Genomic DNA, 19,551 nt, shown 5'->3' on the forward strand with positions numbered 1-19,551 from the left:
GGGCCGTGCCAGGAGGGGCTGACCTCATTCTGCCTGCAGCTGGGACAAGCCCCCCAGGGGTCTGGGCCCCCCTTGGCCACCATGGAGAGATGGAGCTGGCATGAATGCAACATCCTGCACTTTCAGAGAGATTGACTGTGGTGAAGGGCAGCCCTGGAGACACAGCTGCTCATGTGAGAAAGATCATTCATTCATTCATTTGCTTACTTAATAGACGCTTACTGAGACCGTGCTCTGTGTCAGGCCCTGGGCTGGGGACTCGTGGTGCAGAGCACACGACTCTTGCCCTTTTAGGGAAGAAGACTGTAAGAAAACACCCTGCGTTGGAGTCCCCTGGGAGCCCCATCCCTGGAGTTTCAGATTCAGTAGATCTCTGTTGGGGCTTGAGAACCTCTGACAAGTCCCCCAGTGAGGCTGTTGCTGCTGGTCCAGGGAGGATAATGAGTGATTATGTTTTTTGTATTTTCAAAATGGTCTCTGTGATCGCTATTTACTTTTCTAAATAGAAAAGTCAGTTCTTTAAAACTTAAAAAAGTAAGTGGTCTCCCCAAATGGCTCCAGTGCCCTGGAAGTGGTCCTCGGTGGAGGGACGAGGCCTCCTGTGGTCTGAATGTCACCTACTTGTTGAGGTGGCCCAGCACCACAAGCTTCTGTGTCTGGCGCACTTCCCCTCGGCCCATCCTGAGCCCCAGACGCGCTCAGAGCCCCACATCCTCCCGCCACCAGGTCCTGTCGGCGGCGTGACTGCAGAGAGAGGAAGAGAGATGCTAGGAAATAGCGTGGCGAGGATTTGAACACCGGCCCCTCTGGAGGCCGGCTTAGCTTGGATTTAGCTGACGGTCCTGCATTTCCTGAGGCCGTTTCCTCTGTGCTTCTTTCTTTAATCTGCCTGCTGAGACAGCATGCGGACCCTTCACTTCCCCATTTCTTTAACTGGTGCTGTCATTGACTGGCCCACTTCCTCCTTTCCCACTTCTAGTTTGTTCCACTCGGCTTGGCTCAGCGGCGGGGCCGTGACTCTGTGTGTATGCTGGGGTGGGGGTGGGGGTCCTGGTGACTCCTCCTGCTGATCCCACCCCCAGGAGAGAGGCTGTGGTGGCACGTGAGGACTGACCCTTCAGTTGACAGTGGGAACGGGATGGTGTCTCTCGGGGTTTGGAGAAGCAGGTACCTGTCCCCTCTGTCTTCTCCCAAGTTGAGAACCATTTGAGAAAGAGTCCCACAAGTCAGACGGATGGGTGGTAAACCCCAGCGAGCTTTCACCCTAAGAACTGGCCTGGCGGGTAATGCTTCCTAAGCCTGCCCCTGAATTAAATCGACCCTCCCAGTCTCGGGCGACTGGACAGTCCTTGGCCATTCCCTCAGCCATTCCCTCCTAGAGAGCCGCTCATTTTCCTTGGGGAAAAGGAGGCCCAGAGGGGGTGCACCCCCTCTCCAGGACCTGCAGGGTGGTTGTTTTTCCTTCTTGCCCCGCACCCACCCCGTCCATCAGCATTGTCCGTGGGTGCTTCCTCTGCCCCCCAGGGATGCCCTTGGCAGATCGTTCATCCTCCATGACCGAGTTTCTCTTTTTAGTGTACAATCTTATCTAATCCATTCAATCACTAAGAGTAGATACTATTCCATCTGTGACTCAGTCTTCACACTTATTGTTAGGCATAGTAATTACCCACGGTTTCTACTAGGTCTCCCCACTCATCCCCTTCCCTTGCACGTTGTTCCACATCGGGGCGCCTTGTTGTGGCGTGGATCCACTCACTCAGTCAGTATCTGCGGGAGCCTGCGAGAGCCAGCCCCCATGTGGGGGTGGGGGAGCACCAGGAAGCGAGGCGGCCCTGCAGACACTCACAGTGTCTCCCGGAGACAGACTGTTAGAGAATTCAGATGCGCTCATGGGGACAAAGGGGAAGTGAGGCACATCTGGGAGCTGCTGACAGAGGTGGGCAGGGGCTGCGCCAAGGAAGTGAGGTCACCCCCTCACTTAAAACCCGAACCCAGACCCGTTACTCAGCCGAGAGAGGCCCTGGATGAGTTTTCATCCTCTTCAGGCCGATCCCTGTTTCTCCAGCTTCAACTTAGCCCTGTTGCCACCCTGGCCTCCTGCTGTGTCTTGACACACGGACCTCTTCACAGCCTCTCGGCCTTTGCACGTACCGCCCCCTGTGCCTAGAGTGATCTCTTCCTGGTGCCTCTGTGGGTGACTGTTCCTCCTTGCCTCGGCTCAAAAGGCCCTGCTTTACAGATGGCCTCCCTGTGCGTGTCCTCCAGCACAGTACTACCCGATCATATTACCCCGATGGTGGCCTTTCATATTTTTTTGTCTTCATAGCTCTTAACAGTATTTGAATTTTTTAATTTGCTGGTTTACGGTGTGTGCCCCAGTGAGACGTGGGGCTCCATGCGGAAGTTACAGAAGGGGCCACGTGAGCCTTGGTCACCACTGCGCCTCCCCACCCCCATGCCTGGCCCAGAGCCTGGTACACCGTTGGTGCTCATAAGCACTTGTTGAATGAGCCTCTCCCCATTGTATCAGTTTCCTATTGCTGGTGTGACAAATGCCATAAACTTAGTGGCGTAAAACAGTTCCACGTTATTACCTTGTTGTTCTGGAAGGAAGGCAGAAGTCTGAGAAGGAGGTGGCGGCAGGGCCACCGTCCTTGGGAAGGCCCCGGGGGAGGGTCCCTGGCCTTTCCCAGCGTCCAGAGGCCGTCTGCATTTCGTTATTAATGGCCATCCCCCTTCAAAGCACATTCCCTCCACCCTCTGCTTCCATCCGCACATCCCATTGCCTTCTCCCTCTGCGATCCCCTTGTCTCTCCCTCGTAAGAACCCATGGGATTATTACACTGGGCCACCCAGGTGATCCAGGAACATCTCCCAATCTCCAGACTCATAATCACACTTGCAAGATCCCCTTTGCCATGTGAGGTAGCATCTTCACAGATTCTGGGAATTAGGAGTGGACATCTTTGGAGGAGAGGCGTTCTTCAGCCAACCACACCCAGGTCCCCCTCCCCCTCCCCCTGCCCTAGACGTCTAGGACCAAGCGGGGTGTGGTCTGCACTCCGGATGGACAGGGCCTGGTGACCTGATGGCCCCCTCCCCCTGCAGGACGAGATCGAGGAGCTGCGGGCGGAGATGCTGGAGATGCGGGACGTCTACATGGAGGAGGACGTGTACCAGCTGCAGGAGCTGCGCCAGCAGCTGGACCAGGCCAGCAAGACCTGCCGCATCCTGCAGTACCGGCTGCGCAAGGCTGAGCGCCGCAGCCTCCGCGCCGCACAGACTGGCCAGGTGGACGGCGAGCTCATCCGAGGCCTGGAGCAGGACGTCAAGGTGAGCCCGGGGCCTCCCCCAGCACCCATAGGTGCCATTGTTGGGGGTGGGACCACAAACCTGAGCGGGGCCCAGGTCAGCTTGCCGCTCACTCCTCGAGGTCCTTGGGCGAGTTGCACTGCCCCTCTGGGCCGCAGCTTCCCCATCTGTAACACGGGGATCCCTGGTGAACCGATAGGCCATTGACCAGGGACCCCCACAGTGATACGGAATGAATCTTACGAATAGCAGCCACTGTGTGAGGAACAGCCACACATGTGGGGCTGGGCTCCGAGCTGTCCCCGCACAGTTCCGTGGCCGTTTCTGTGCTGCACCCATCGGGCTGGTTTCAATCCCGGCCCTCGTGTGCCCTAGTTGTGTGATTTTGAGCAAGTCCCCTGAGTTTCAGTCTCCTCATCTTTGAGGTGGGCATGACGGCAGCCCCGGCCAGCCTCCCAGGGCTCTGCGAGGGCAGGTGAGATGTCTGGTAGTCACTGTACAGACCCCAGGATGCTGGCCATCTTCGTTCCCAGTTTCCAGACAAGGAACGTGCAGCTCAGAGAAAGGAAGTGCCTGTCCATGCTCAGGGACTCTGTGTCGCTGGCAGAATGCCCGCTCACCAGCCTCCCGTGCCTCCGCCCGACCCCCTCCCTCGGCCCCAGTGAGCCCAAAGGGGTGAGATCGGCACATGGGGCCTCCAGAAGAGAGGTCCACCCTGCCCGTGTGAGCCCTGGTCAGGGGCTGAGCACGTGGGGGCATGGGGGGAACTCAGCCCCCTGCTCTCGGAGCTCAGTCCCGTGAGCTGGGGGGGGGGGTGTAGGAAGTGGGGGTGGAGTACCTGGTGCAGCCTGGGGCCCCCAGGGAGTCATCCTGCAGGGGTGACATCTGAGCTGAAGCCCGAGGGAGAAGAGGGGCATGAGCCTGGAGGTGAAGGGGGAATGCTGGAGAAAGGGGTCCCTGGAAGGGTAGGGGAGAGGAGCAGTGAGTGCCGGCCCACGCCGGCTTCCGCAGCTCTGTGGTGTCCTGTGCACGGTGGGCTGCGAGTCTGTCACGGGCGGGGGGGGCGGGGGGTGGTGCTGATCTCAGAAAGGTTGTGTCTCCGAGTCCAAAGTGCACCTCCCCCTGCGAGGGCAGCTCCCGGGACAGATGGTGACACAAATGTTCAAGTGCCTCACACTGGACCCGGGAGTAGTGGGGCGAGGAAGAGCCAGGGAAGCTCGAGGAAGCTGAGTATGGGGGTGGGGGGAGTGGGGGGGATAGGGATTCCAGGCAGGGACACAAAGTCAGCCTGAGAGAGGAGGAAAGGTGGAGGATGGCTGGGGCTGGGTTGCCAGGGGACCTCTATGGGAGGAGCTGAGAATGCTGGGTGTGTGTGTGTGTGTGTGTGTGTGTGAGATGAGCTTGCCTGCAGCACTGAGAGGGGGCCTCTGCAGTCTGGGTGGAGGGGAGGGGAGGGGAAGGGAGGGGAGCGGCCCCTTCTGTTGGTATTTGAACTAGCCAATCAGCATCAGCTTTGCCCCTTTTCCCTCACCCCCCCTTCGCAGTCCCTGCAGCTGGAACGCTGAGCTCATCCTTGCAGGCCTGGGCTGGATGCCTCTGGCCACCTCGCTTCGCCCCGTGTGCTGGGGCTGTTCTGGGGTGTTTTGAAGGCTCTCAAAGTGCTGATTTCCCTGGCATCTCCAGGGAGGGCTGGTGGGCCTGGAGGGGAGGGGTTCCAGGGCTGCCTAGAAGGGTATCCAGGGGGTCTCTGTGACTCTCTCTGCCAGCTCCCTGGCCCATGCCCCAGCTGGCCCCCATCTCTTAGGTATTGGGGCCTCAGTTTCCCCTCCTGTTAAACATGGCTTAGATCAATGGAATCTTCAGGGCTTTTGAGGCTCTGTTGGTTTTATTAAGCAGGTAGGTTATTGGTGAGGGTGCCATGAATAGAACCTCAGCCTTGGTTCTACCCACCCCCCCCACACTGGGGCTCTTCCCTGCCCCACCCCCACCTTTGCACCCCCTGCCAGGCTCACCCACTCTGTGCTGGTCCTCATAGCTGACAGGACCCACAGACCCTCAGTGGGAGCATTGCCCTGCATGAGGAGGGCAGGGGCAGGGGCCAGAGACCTTCTCTGCCAGCTGCTTGCTGTGTGGCCTTGGGTAAGCTCCTTCACTTCTCTGAGCCTCAGTTTCCCCATGTGGAAAACGGAGATAGAACGGGTCCCTGTCTGTAGAGAATTTGTGAAGATAAAATGAACTGAGTAAAGGGAAAGCTAAGCACCAAGTCTGGCTCTGGACGCTCAGCAGATAGATGGGCAGATGCTGGATGTGGTGGTGGTGTTCTTGAGAGCTTACAAGGCAGGAGCAGGACTCGTGGCCGGGGCAAGGGTCGGGGAGGAGAGGCCAGAACCCCCACTGCCCTGGCTGGGAAGGAGCCACCCGGAGGGCTGGTTCACCAGGTAGATGCCCAGGCCCCACCTCGAGGCCTGGGGTCCTGTGGAGAGAGTCAGGTTCCTGACACCAGACTTCCACCTGGGGGGACCCCAGTGGGAGGCCCATGACACAGCACTGAAGTGTGGCCTTTCTTAGAAACAGAAGTCGCTGGAGAAAAAGTTCTGGCTTTGGGTTTAATTCCTGGGTGACCTGGGCAGGAGCCTCCCTTCTTTGATCCTCGGTTTCCTCTTCTGTGAAATGGGGGTGACATTCCTACCCTCCCAGGGTTCCTGGGAGGAAGGATTTAGTCACACAGAGCTCAGATGCTGTCCTGTGGGGAAGGTCCTTAGTGAGAGCTCCCATCCCCCTCCCAGAGGATTCAGAATGACAGGGACACCCTGAGGCCCACGAGCTGGGGGCAGATGGGCCAATCAGTGAGCAAGCAGGGCCTCCATGGCCCCAAGGCTGCTGGTCGCATTTGGCAGGAGCCTGAGCCCAGTGCTGTAAACAGTGACCTCATGACTGAGGGCATTTGTTTGTGCTTTGGGGATTTGCCCTGGTTTCCAGAAGCTGCAGCTACTTCGCCCCCAGTGGCAGCTCAGCCCTGCTACCCTGGGAGAGTCGGGAGGATCAGGAGGTGACCCCATGAGACAGGCCGGGGGGGCCCTGTGGGCACCTAACAGTGTGAGCCCACCGTTGGGCTTGCTGTTGATGCCTTTACTGTGGCTCATACTATTAACATGTGTCATCCAGCCCCAGGCCAACAGCAGGGGCAGGTTGAGAGCAAGACTCCAGCGTGCACGGACCCTGTCTCGTTTCGAATCTCGGTCCTGTCGCTTCCTAGCTGTGAGACCTTGGGCCCGTGACCTTTCCTTTCTGAGCCGCGGAGCGAGAATAATAATGCCCTTCCTGAGAGGGCGAAAGGCACGTGATGGGTGCTCGGGAAGCAATGGCCGATTTTATAATCACCCAGGACAGCCGAGGGGGCCCAGGGCCACTGAGGCTCAGAGAGGGGAGGGGACAGGCCCCGGCCCCAGAGCCCTTGCCCTTGGGGCCAGCATGCTCTCTGCTCCCGTTAGGTCGCCACTGGGGGCACAAGGCTCTGGGATCTGAGGCTAAGGGCCCTTTTGTCCACGTTGGATTCTGTAAGCTGCCTGGAGTCCGGCTTTTCAACGTGGCACCCCTCGAGTGGGGATTGCACGTGGAAGGGGATCCTGTGGGGAACAGGGCAGAGGGCAACTGGGGTCTCATGGAAGGGACGAAATCTACAGAGTCCTCAGGAACCCAGGAGGATCCAGGCATCCACATGGATTATGGCTTCTTGATGAGGAGCCAGTCACCCCCCAGGTGGAGGTCACGGTGGGGACAGAGCAACCTCCAGATGCAGAGGAGCTGGTCCAGGGAGGAGAATGGTTGGAGACCACCCCTGGCCCCAGCGGCTGCTCCCTCGTCCCAGTCAGGGACACAGCCCACCCCCCTCCAGACAGTGGGTGGGGTGGGCGCTTGGGGGAGCATCTCCAACCAAGCTAGGCAAGTGCAGCTCCCATATCTTTGTTATTCACTCCTTCGTCTTCCTCCCTTTTTGCTTGTTGAAGCCTTGGATTTGTTTGTTCATCCAATGAGCTGTTATTAGGTGCTTAGTGTGGCCCAGACCCTGAGCTGCGGCTGGGGCACAGAGATGCGAAGGAGCCCAGGCGTGGTCTGGGGCTTGACCTTGGTCCCACCACTCCTGCACCCAGGGCCTAAGAGGATGAGTGGATGGATGGATGGATGGATGAATGAATGAAATGGTGATCAGGACTGGGGCTCACTTAAAAGCCCCAAGCTGGGGACCATCGCCAGGAGCCTGGGGCTGAACACTTCCAGCAGAAACCCTGACGTCAAGCTGAAAAGGGAGGTTTTGGGGAATAGGGCCAAGTTGGACAAAGTCCACACACAGAGGTGAAGCGGTAATCTTGACACTGCATTCAAAATCGATGTATTTTTTGAGCACCTACTGTATTCCGGCCGCCAGCCCGAGCAGTATGCCCTGTTTTCCTCTCAGTGGCCCTTGTGATCAACCTCTTTTACTGATAAGCAGACTGAGACTTTGGGGGGTTGACTCACTTGTCCTGAGTCACACGCTCAGGGAGTGCTGGGACCAGGCTGGAGTCTGGTTTTCCCACCTGCAAAGTCCTGGTTCTGATGCTGAAGGATTGCTCACCTTACTTGGTGGATGAGGAAAGCTTGGTGGCCTCTCGAGGCTGTGGGATGATCCTCACGGACAGTTCCTGGCCGTCCCGGGAGATCTGCAGGGACAGAGGGAGGCGGTGGGCAGCGGGGGGAGGAGGAGGCAGCGCTGAGTTTCCTTTCTGGCCGTTGTTTTTCCTGGCCTGCCTCGCGCCCTGCCAAGGGGTCTGTGCCGAGCTGGGCCGGTGCCCAGGCAGAGGGCAGAGCCGGGAAGGGCCCTCTTTCCTTCCGGCAGGGAGGAGGTGCCATGGTTGTTTCCGAGGCTGGCAGGCTTGGGGAGCTGGGCCGGCTGCCCCACTCCTGGTGGAAAAGGCATCGCACCCCTCCCAGAGGCCTGGCCATGCTGGTGCCTCAACCAAATGCCTGGGGCTCCCCCAGCTCAGCCCACAATAGCTTTGTGTGACTCTGAGCAAGTCCCTCGCACACAGAGCCTCAGTTTCCTTATTGGTAAAATGGGGACAGAATTAGGATGAAGACGAATGAATCTGGCACATAGTAGGTATTTAACTAATGATGGTGCCCAGCCCACTCAGGGTTGTTGTGATTTCCCAGCTGAGAAGGGGTCTCCTTATCCCCCGAAGCCCCCTTTCCTGGCCTTTCACCTCCACCAGCCAGGGACAGACCGGACAGAGGGCGTTCTCAAGGAAACTGGGTGCTGTTGCTGCAGGGTCCGGGACCAGGACTGGAATCTGCAGCTGTCAACCCCTTTCTGCAGGGACGACTGGGACACTGGCCCAGGCTTTGCCGTTTGGGGCTCGTTCTATATCCCAGATGACGGGAAACAGGCCTCGGGGGTGCACAGTGACCTCCAGCAAGTCCTGCCCCTTTCTGGGCTTCAGCCACTCCCAGCAGCAGCCACCGCTCACCCCACACTCACCGCACAGGCAGCGGGCCAAGCCCTTTGTGCAGTAGCTGACCCAGTCCTGCCGTCGGGCCTGTGAGGCTGGGGCTGTTACTGCTGGACCCAGGTTTTGGTTGCGGAGACCGAGGCACAGAGTGGGAGACGGTCTGCCCAGGATCACATGTCGGTCACTGGCAGGGACGGGCGTCAGTGGCTCTGGGGCTGCCCATCTTGCTGAGTTTCCCTTCCCTTTAAAATGAACTTCTGGCCCAGCCACAGGCTCTTGCAAAGATTGGCAAGAGGGTGGTTGGAAGAGGCTTTGGAAGTGTTAAGGGGCCCCAGGTAAATGAAAAGGCATTCTTAAGAACACAAAGGGCGTTTATAGCATCTGGGGCTGAACTGTGACATAGACATGAAGAACATGGGGTGCCTGGGTTTGGATTTTGGTTCTATTCCTTTCTGGCTGTGTGACCCTTGGTGAGTTACTGAACCTCTCTGTGCCTTGGTTTCCTCATCTGCTAAGTGGGGGCGATGAGAGAAACTGCCTGCTCAGGGCTTGCTCTGTGGCCTGGATGGGATGGCCCCTCAGCCTGCCCGTGTCCTGTTCATCACCCACCCCTGCTCAGGTCTCTAAGGACATCTCCGTGCGGCTGCATAAGGAGCTCGAGGTGGTGGAGCAGAAACGGGTGCGCCTGGAGGAGGAGAACGAGGAGCTGCGGCAGCGGCTCATTGAGACCGAGCTGGCTAAGCAGGTGCTGCAGACGGAGCTGGAGCGGCCCAGAGAGGTGAGGGCCCCGTCTGTCCTGGGCGGGCCAGGCTGGGGGTGGCAGGTGTGTGTCAGCTGCAGCCGCTCTGCACGGTTAGGCCTTCCTGGCGGAGCTGTTTATCCATTCATTCCTCCAGCACACGTTTTCCGAGCACCCCCCATGTCCACTTTGTGCTGGCCACTAAGGACCCAGTGGTGAGTGAAAGACTCGGTCCCCTCTTCAGGGAGCCCTCAGACTGAGGCAGGAGACAGTTGTCCCTCACAGAACCCCTCCTATGGGAGGACTGACAGAGCAAACGTGCCACCGTGCCCAGCGTGGGGCTGGCCCTCTGTGCCTTAGTTTCCTCATACACAAAATGGGACAGTAATGCCCCAAGCCCTTGTAAGGACAAGCTGGAGTGATTTTTGTGTACCTGCCTCAGGGACTGCCGGGCACTGCCACTCAGTGCGGGGCTGGGGCTCTGGACAGTGTGTCTAGACACTCCTGATACGACCCCCAGCTGCTGGCCCCTCTGTCTCTGACTGTGCCAGTCCCTCCCCTGGTGCGTCCTGTCTTCCTTCTGCCGTTAGACACCATGCTGGACACTTTATCTCAACAGTTTTCTTGAAGGCCCAGTGAGGTTATGACCCATTTTTTGGTTGAGAAAACACCCCTGAGAGAGGGATGGATGTCCTCGAGGTCACACAGGGCCCCGTGGGCTCTGCAGAATGCCGATAGGAAACCGTGAACCTTGGTGACCCCTAAGGGCTGGAATTCTCCAGATTCCAGGGGTGTGTTCCAGGCAGCCTGGTGTCGCTTCCAGCTTCGGGAGTGTGGCTGGGCCTCAGCTGTCTGGCTGCTCACGAGGTATCGCAGGATTGTACGGGGCGCACTCCTCACCTTCCCCAGGGGCAGGCAGCCAGCGCTCCGGACTGCACAGCCACAGCCCCGGGCCACAGCAGCCCTTCAGCCGCCCTTCCCGCGGAGCGTGCCGGTGTGATGTGCCAGGGGCCCCTCAGTGTGGAGACGAGGTGGTTGCTGCTAAGGCTGCTGTGGATCCCCGCCCCTCTCCAGGGCTGCGTGGGAGGCCCCTCTCTCAGGCAGCCTCCTGCCACCCAAGGCCTGGCCCAGAACACGGGGCATCTTCTTCACACATCTCCTTGCTGCCACCCTTGGTAGTGAACAGGGGAGACAATTAGAGAGAGTGCCTTGGAGGTCAGCCTGCTCCTGTGGTGACAGAGAGGACACTGAGGCCCAGCGAGGGACAGCAGCTCGCCCGAGTTCACCCAGTGTTTCCTTGGCAGAGGCTGGCTGAGACCCCGGAGCCACTTCCCCGCTCTAAGTCCCAGTTTCTCCTTCTGCGACATCAGGACGGTAACAATTTACGAGGTTGTTTATGGCTGTTGGTAAGATTGGGTAACCATAGAACAGTATGGAGAAGAAAACAGTAAGGAAACGGGCAGGTCCCGCAAAAGTTCAACACAGAGTGACCCACTAAGCCAGCAGTTCCACTTCTGGGTCTATAGGCCAGAGCTCAAAGCCAGAGCACAAACGGGTACTTGTACCTCTGTGTTCATAGCAGCATTATTCACTACAGCTGAAAGGGATAAGCACCCCAGCATCTGTTGATGGACAAATAAAAACGTAGTGCATTGGTACAGTGGACTGTCGGTCAGGAAGGACATTCTGACACAGGCTGCAACATGGATGAACTGTGAAGAAATGACGGTGAGTTAAATATGCCAGGCACAAAAGGACAAATATTATTACTCCACTTACACGAAATATTCAGTGCCGTCGGATTCATACAGACAGAGAGAGAGTAGAATGGTGGTGACCAGAGGCCGGAAGGGCGGGAGTGGGGTTTCCACGCTGGACGGTGGAGCGGTCCGGGAGAGGAGCAGTGGTGATTGCTGACCACAAGGGGAACGTACTCCGGTGCTGCTGCCCTTGAAATGGCTACCAATGGTAAACTCTGTTATGTATGTGTGACCACGATAAAAAAAGAAAATACCATTAATATAGTAAATTTTATATCGCGTACACTTGACCACAATAAAATCAAATAAGGTAGATAGATACCATTGACCTTTGAACAATGCAGGTTTGAATCACGCGGGTCTATTTATACGTCAGTATTTTTCAGTAAATATTGGGAATGTACTTTCTCTTTTTGTGTGTTTTTCTTAATAACATTTTCTTTTCTTGGATTACCTGGTTGTCAGAATGCAGTGGGTAATAGTTGTAACGTGTGTTCATCCATGGTTTATGCTCTCAGTGAGGCTGCTGATTAACCGTAGGCTACTAGTAGTTAAGATTTTTGGGGAGTCAAAAGTTATACGTGGATTCGGGGACAAGCCAGTGCCCCAAGCCCCTTTGTTCTTCAAGGGTCAACTTTATAACTGTGTGTGTTGACATGGAAACGTCTCTCAGGTATGTAGTTAAGCAGGAACAGCCACACAAAACAAACCAGCTTTGAAGCATGTGTGTGTGTGTGTGTGTGTGTGTGTGTGCAAACATGTAACAGGCGTCTGGGGGAAAACTCGCTGAGCTGAAGGACTAGAGGGGTGGCAGGGTGAAGAATGGCTTTTGCTTTTATACTAGTAGTGCTGTAGTTCGGGATTTTTTAAAGATTTTTATTTATTTATTTTTAGAGAGGGAAGGGAGGGAGAAAGAGAGAGAGAAACATCAATGTGCGGTTGATGGGGGCCGTGGCCTGCAACCCAGGCATGTGCCCTGACTGGGAATCGAACCTGCGATGCTTTGGTTCGAAGCCCGTGCTCAATCCACTGTGCTACACCAGCCAGGGTGGTTTGTTTGTTTTTTAACAGTAAGTGTGTATTTGAGTCTTATTTGTGAAATGTTAAATGCAGTCAGGCATGTAAAGGGCCTTTTGTGGTGCCTGGCACATAGTAGGTGCTCAGGAAACTGAAGGCAAGGTCAGTGAAGCTGGTCTAGCCCTCTCCCTGCTGTGCCTTTTGGTGTCACGGTATCAAGGCAAAGAGGCGTGGCCCAGTGTTTATTTGCTGATTGCCCTCTCCCTCCTCCCTCTCTTCCTGACATGGTTTCTATGGAGATGAGGGTCCCTTAGCAATTCTTCTGCCAGAGCATCATCAAGATGTGCCTTTGCCATCCCGACAGGTTGCTGTGGCAATGCTGTCACCCGGCTGGGAACAGGATCCCCTGGCCTGAGCTGATGTGGTTGCCATGGAGATTGCGTTTCTCTAGGAGAAGGGAGGGTGGCTCGCCCTAGCCATGCTCTGCAGTGGCATCGTTGCCCAGCCAGGCCACAGCTCAGGAATCGTAACACCAGCCTCTCCCTCATTGGTATCACTCCCCCTCCTTGCATTGTAGGCAGAGAGCCAGTGTCAGTGTTGGTGGGATTCATCACGATATAGCTGCTGTGTCTGAGGGCTCGCCTTGTGCCCAGGCACCACCCCAGGCGTTCCTGTACACCCCAGTTTCCCAGCATGCCGAGTGTTTGCTGTCGTCCCCATTTTACAATTGGGGGTAATCTTGCTGATTTTTAAATTGTGATATAATCCACATGTCACAAAAGTCACTATTTTATTTTACTTATTTGTTTTGACAATTTTTAATTTATTGATTGATTTTAGAGAGAGAAAAACATTGATTTGTTGTTCCACTTATTTGTGCATTCATTGGTGGATTCCTGTATGTGCCCCGACCGGGGATCGAACCCACAACCTTGGTGTATCGGGACATTGCCCTAACCAATTGAGCTACATGGTCAGGGCCAAAAGTCACCATTTTGAAGTGTACAGTTCAGTGTTGTTTAATACATTCATAATATATTAAAAACGGAACACTTCCATTGCCCCCAAAGACCCACTGCAGCTGTTAGCAGTCACTCCTCATTCGCCCTCCCCTCTAGCCCATGGCAGCCACTGACCGTCTTCCCGTGCCTGTGGATCTGCCTGCTCTGGAGATTTCACAAACATGGAATCATGCAATATGTGAGCTTTTGTGACTGGCTTCTTGCACTTGGCATAATGTTGTCAAGGTCTGTCTGTGTGGAAGCGTGCATCAGTATTTCGTTCTTTCTCACGACCCATTGTCTGGGTGTTGCACATTTTGTGTACCCGCTCATCTGTTGGTGGACATTTATTTGGGTTGTTCCCGCTTTTTGGCTGCTGTGAACAATGCTGCTGTGAACATGTGTACAGGTTGTTGTGTGAATCTATGTTTTCAGTTCTCTTGGGTATACACCCAGGAATGGACTTGCTGTATACAGAGAGGGCTGGGGAGAAACAAAGATGGGACTCTGACTCGGGGCGCTCTACCCCCGGAAGCCACGCTGACTTTCCTGGTGATGCCCCGGCCCTCCTTGCCCCAGCCGGGGGCCTTCCTAGGACCCTGCTGTGTTCTCAGAGCCTCTGCCGAGGCTCTGTGAGCATCTCCCGTCTGGAACAGGCTTCTTGTGCTGGTTCCCACTCTGACGGGGCCGGACGGGGGGCCGGACGGGGGGCCGACCGTGGGGCCAGGTTTCCGGGCCGCACCTCGGTTCTGCGGGCGCTGTCCCCGATGCCGCAAGGCCAAGGTCCATGTGGGGCGTGGCCAACGTGACGTAGTAGTCACGTGGGCCTGAGTTGGAATCTGACTTCGCCACTTGCAAGTAGCAGTCACGCTGGGCAGATCGGGTCACTGTTTGCTCCTTTATAAAAGGGGAATATTAATCCTTTCGTCTCAGAGGTGTTTGTGGGAATTAGTGGAGACGAGCAGTGCCTAGAGAATAGGGCTTCGTTAATACTGTCGTTCTCGTCACCCGCACGACCGTTCTGGTGGCTGTGGTCTGGAGAGGCCTTTCCCTTAGTTCAGCCAGTGTGTTTCTGCTGCCTCTCGCCAGCAGCTGCCCGTGTGGGTCTGTCCCTTGCCCGTGGAAGGAGCGGTTATGTTACGAATCAACACAGGCAGTCGGCAATGCCTGTCCCGGGACCCGTGCCTAAACCACTGTTTCCTCCCCACCCGTGGTCTCCTCCAGCCACGAGCCCCGCAGCCTCTCTGTCTCGCTGCTTCAGCCGCCCCAGAGGAAGAATGCCTCAGTCTCCTTTGTGCATACCCCCTCGAGTAAATCTTGTACACACAGCACAGTCTGTGTTTTCAGTGCGACCTTTCCAAACATCGCCACCAAGTTTGGTGAAAATCTGCCCGGCTGTTTTGGCAGAAGGTTCGTTTTATTCCTTGAAGGATTGGTCTTTGTTCCCTGGCAACATGGAAGGTGTTAGAGGGAAGGGGACCCCTCCAGAGCGGTGCTCAGGCCGCCCCTCTGTGAAGGCTGGAGGGGCAGAGACCTGCCCTGCTAGTCTGAAGGATAAGCAGGCACATGGCTCCTGCTCCTGCCAAGAGCCATTAGACCAAGAATACTTGGAGGCAACACCCTGGCTGCGCAAGGGTGGCCTCGAGAATTGCTGGCGGGTGGGGAGCCCCGCTACATGCCAGGCCAGAGTGTGCCCTCTGGTCCGGCAGCGGGGACTGGCATTCCTGTGGGTGCCTGAACACTGTCCTGCCCTGTTCCACCCTTCCAAGGCGCAGGGCCAGAGCCCCTGGGGGCTCCCTCAGGGGGCTCTGACAGGCCCTGGTTCCCTGAGCGGAGCCAGGCTGCCTAGCCGGCTGCCGCCCTGCCCTGCAGAGGGGAGGAACATCCATGCTCTGTGAGTGTGCCTTGTTTCCCCTCCGGGGCCATGGGGCAGTGCGGGAGCCCTCATGGCTTAGACGGGAGGGGGGAAGGGACAGCTCCAACCTGGAAAGGCTGGAACCACTCCAGTCCTGAAAAGGTTTGCTGCCTGGGCCCCTCCTACCTGCCCACTGCCCTCCCTTTCTGGTGAGGTTCAAGCCACTCAGCTCACTGTCTGCCTGGTGGAAGGTATTCAATGGCTTTCCTTAGGGAAAGTGCGCTTTAAAGACATTTTACTATGCACTTTCCCCCTTCACCCAACAGGTAAGATATGCTTAGTAGAGAAAGACTAGAAATACATGCACATAAACCAGAAGGAGAAAAATTCACCTGTAGTCCAGTATTTAGAGGGAATTACTCTGAGTAATTACCAAATTACCGTTTGAGTGAGAGATATATATACTTCCAGTGTGGTTTTTCTGTTTATACATGCACATATATTGAAATGTGTGTGTGTGTGTGTATGTGTTTTTTAACTAAAAAGATGATGAGCTCAGTAAAGCAAAACAATCACTGCAGAAGCACTCGGGCAGGCTGGCATGCCTCTGAGGGCGGACCCTCAGACTCTGGCTGCACTGGTTGCTTCAGGCAAGAGAACTAACTGGTAAGGGGTTCACTGCATTCCTTTCTGCACTTTTTGAAGTTTGAATGTGTTATGCAGAAAAAAATAGAAATAATAACAACCGTACATAAAAGGAAAGAAGAAAGCCTCCCCTCACCACCTCCCTCCTCAATTCTACTCCTGACTTAGCCTAACCCGTGATTAGCAGTTTGGTTTGTATCTTTCTTTCTTTTTTTCTTTTTTTTCAATTTATTTTCATAGTTTGTATCCTTCCAGGCCTTTGTCTATGCTCATGCACTGTATATTTCTGTCTCTATGTATTTTTAAAAATAAGGATGGGGTTTATATTACATGCACAGTTTCTGCAACATACAAAATAATGCAGCTCGAACACAGACTGTTTTCTAAAATGCTGGATGTTTGGGGGTTTTCTTCTGCCTAAAGTGCTTATTATACAAATCAAAGATCACAGAGTCAAGTAAACATAGGAAGGAAAGAGAGTCTAAAAGAGCGCACCGTCTATTTCAGTATTTTAAACCCAGGGCCAAAGGTCAAGGAGGAGCTCCAGCCACCCGCTGCTGTGGCCCCTCAGGCTGGGTGGGGGAGTGAGTTGGGGGTGCACGGGCCTCTGCTCTGTCAGTGTGGTGCAGATTTACAGTGAGAGTGTATTTTTATATATCAGTTTATTTGCAAGAATATTGCATAATACAAAATGCAAAAAAACTACATCCTCCCCCCCCAAAAAATGTGGGGGAACAAAAGTGCATAATGCGAGTTTCCTGTATTCTCATTGTTCACAGCATGGTGTTAGTTTTCAGACTGCCCCCCCATGGGTGTGCATACACACACATTTTATTTTTATGAAAATGATAACATGCTTTGTTTTCTAATAACAGCTTTATGGAGTTATACTTTCCATACTATAACGATGACCTTTTCAAAAGTATACAGTTCAGTGGCTTTAAGAGTATTCAGAGTTGTACAACTGTCACCACTCTCGAGTTCCAGAACATTCCCATCACCCCGAAAAGAAACCCCAAACCCGCCCTAGTCACTCCCTGCTCCCCACTGGCAGCCATGCATCTGTCTAGTTTCTGCCTCTGTGGAGCGGGCTACTCGACATCTCGCGTGAACGGAACCAAACACTGTGCCGCCTTCTGTGACCGGCTCCTCTCCCTGAGCATGCTGTTTTCCGGGTACATGCGTGTTGCAGCATGTGTCAGTACGTCACTCCTTTCTGTGTTTGGACAGTGTTCCACTGTGTGGATAGGACACACCTCGTTTATCCTTCACCAGTCGGTGGACCCCTGGGTGCTAGGTTTTGTTTTGCAGGTTCTTTTTTCCCCTTACAAGATGTCTCAGAGCCTTTATCATGTCGGTGAATCTCGCTCTTCCTCTGTCCTTTTTAATGTCTGCAGTCTTTGTAGTATCTCATTCCTTTCTGTGTGTGTGATGGCCGGGACCCCTCAGTGCCACTGGAGACCCCCGGCTCCCCGTCCCGTCCCCCACTTCCTGCCTCCAGGGAGTGGAGTGTGCAGTGCTTGAAGAGGCTGTGGTCACAAAAAACGGCTCAGTTTTATAGATGGCAAAACGGAGCTGCTGGGAGAGGAGGGGGTCCACCCAGGACCACAAACTCCGTGTTGTGGGGTTCCCAGGGTTCAGCTTCCTGCTGAAGTCACAGGCCCTTCCCCTTAGCTGGGTGCTAAGCAAGCCCCGACCTTCCACCTAGAGCCCTTGCCTCAGCCACTCCACGTGGGGGTCTCCCTCGGAGCACCCCCTTCCTGGGCCTCATTTGTGGGAAGGGCTCTTTGTGGGGGAGACTTGCTCTGTGGCTCTCACCCCACGAAAGTCCTGGCACCCAGCGTCTGAAATATCAGCCTCTGCCAACCTGCCTCATTTGCATTTCAAAAGGTCTCTTTAGGATTTGATTGGACTTGAAGATATACTTAAGAACCCATCTGGAGTTCATCTTTCTTCCTGGCTCTGTGGTTTCTACCTGGGCTGCACAGGAGAATCACTAGGGAAGCTATTTTAAAATACTGATGTCTGGGACCCACCCCAGACCAGTTATAGCAGAATCTCGGAGCGGTGAGATCGTGGGCATCATTTTGTTTTGTTTTATTTTGTTTTGTTTGGAGTTCCCTAGATAATTGTGATGTGTACCCAGATTGAGAGCCACTGTGCTAACTCATCGAAGAAGGCACATTTTCTCCTTCCAAGTCCTGGGAACTAGATCTAGAACTATGTGAAGAACTGGTCCCAGGGCAGCTCTGGATTTGCTGTGGGCCTCACTCTCACCTTCAGTAGAGAGGGGCTTGGATGACATCCGTGGTGGTCCCCTTCAGGGGTGGGGTGTAAGAGGTGGAGGTAGGAAGGGCATGTATTCAAACCACACCAGATCATTCTCAAAAAATATCTGCCCAGCCCTGACTGGTGCGGCACAGTGGGCTGGGTGTCGTTCCATGAGGGGAAAGGTTGCTGGTTCAATTCCCGGTCAGGGCACATGCTTGGGTTGTGGTTTTGCTCCCTGGCTTGGGTGAGTATGAGAGGCAACCAATTGATGTTTCTCTCCCTCTCTCTCTCCCCTCCCCCACTCTAAAAATAAATAAATAAAATTTTTTAAAGAAACACCCTGCTCAACCTGAAAAGAGAAGCAACCTAAGTGAATCTCCCCTCTTACGGGAAGAAGTGTTCAGGGGAATCATGCATCTCACTGAATGACTCTTAAACAGAAATGTCAGTAGTGATTATTGTTGACCTCTTAACCTTTTCTCCTCAAATTCCCCTCTGTGGGGCGTGCGCTGTTTTGTACTCTTGCCAGAGACCCAGGAGCGCTCCTGGCTCCTGTTCCTCCATTGCTCCGGCAGAGTGTGCTGTAAGAGGTTTGGATTTTGGCCAGTCTAATGGGTGAGAAACGATATCTCAGTGTGGGTTTTTTTTAATTTAATCTTAGTTGTATTTCTTTTCCTTTATCATTTAGTCTCCCTATACCCTTCTCCCCCCAGCTCTCGAGGTAGTTTCAATTTTCATCTCTCTGTCAAACAGTGTGAAGATATAAATGTATCTTCTTATGCTCGGGAGCCACTCGCCTTTTCCCGAGAACTGTTTTTCACATCACTGCTTCATTTGTGTCTAGGTTTGTTGGCTTTGTTATTCTCTGTTTTGTGAAGCTGTTTTGTGAAGCTATTTAGGATACTAACCCTTTGTCAGTGTTATGTGAATTGCAAATATTTTTCCCACTTTGTCATTTATATATTTTTTAAGTTAAAAAAAATTTTTTTTGAGAGCAAGGAAGAGAAAGAGAAACATTGATTTGTTGTTCCACTTATTTATGCATTCATTGGTTGATTTTTATATGTGCCCTGACTGGGGATGGAACCTGCAACTTCGGCATATCAGGACGATCCTCTAACCAACTGAGTTATTCAGCCAGGGTGTGTCATTTATCCTTTTACTTTTCCTAATGTGTGTTTGTGTGTGTGTGTGTGTGTGTGTGTGTGTGTGTGTGTGTGTGTAGATTTTGCTTATTTGATCAAATGTATTGATCTTTCTTCCCATATCACTTCTGGATTTTTTTTACACATTTTTAAAACATTTTTTAAAAGATTTTACTTATTTATTTTTAGAGAGAGGTGAAGAGGAGGAGAATGAGAGGGAGAGGATTATCAATGTGTGGACGCCTCTCGAGCTCCCTGTACTGGGGACCTGGCCTGCAACCCAGGCATGTGCCCTGACTGGGAATTGAACTGGC

General features: G+C 54.2%; 1 protein-coding gene across 2 annotated transcripts in view; it reads left to right on the top strand.

Annotated features, from left to right (window-relative positions):
• The window catches only part of SOGA1 (suppressor of glucose, autophagy associated 1), a 65,423-nt gene that overhangs the window by 15,141 nt on the left and 30,731 nt on the right, over positions 1–19,551 (top strand). For both annotated transcript variants that reach the window (XM_045832567.1, XM_045832568.1), the window contains exons 2-3: positions 3,112–3,336; positions 9,424–9,582. In XM_045832567.1, the coding sequence (XP_045688523.1) occupies positions 3,112–3,336; positions 9,424–9,582 (384 nt within the window). The remainder of the gene's footprint in view (positions 1–3,111; positions 3,337–9,423; positions 9,583–19,551) is intronic.

The sequence above is a fragment of the Phyllostomus hastatus genome, unplaced genomic scaffold, assembly GCF_019186645.2.
Source record: "Phyllostomus hastatus isolate PE091 unplaced genomic scaffold, TTU_PhHast_1.1 phas_contig_17, whole genome shotgun sequence".
Classification (NCBI taxonomy): domain Eukaryota; kingdom Metazoa; phylum Chordata; class Mammalia; order Chiroptera; family Phyllostomidae; genus Phyllostomus; species Phyllostomus hastatus.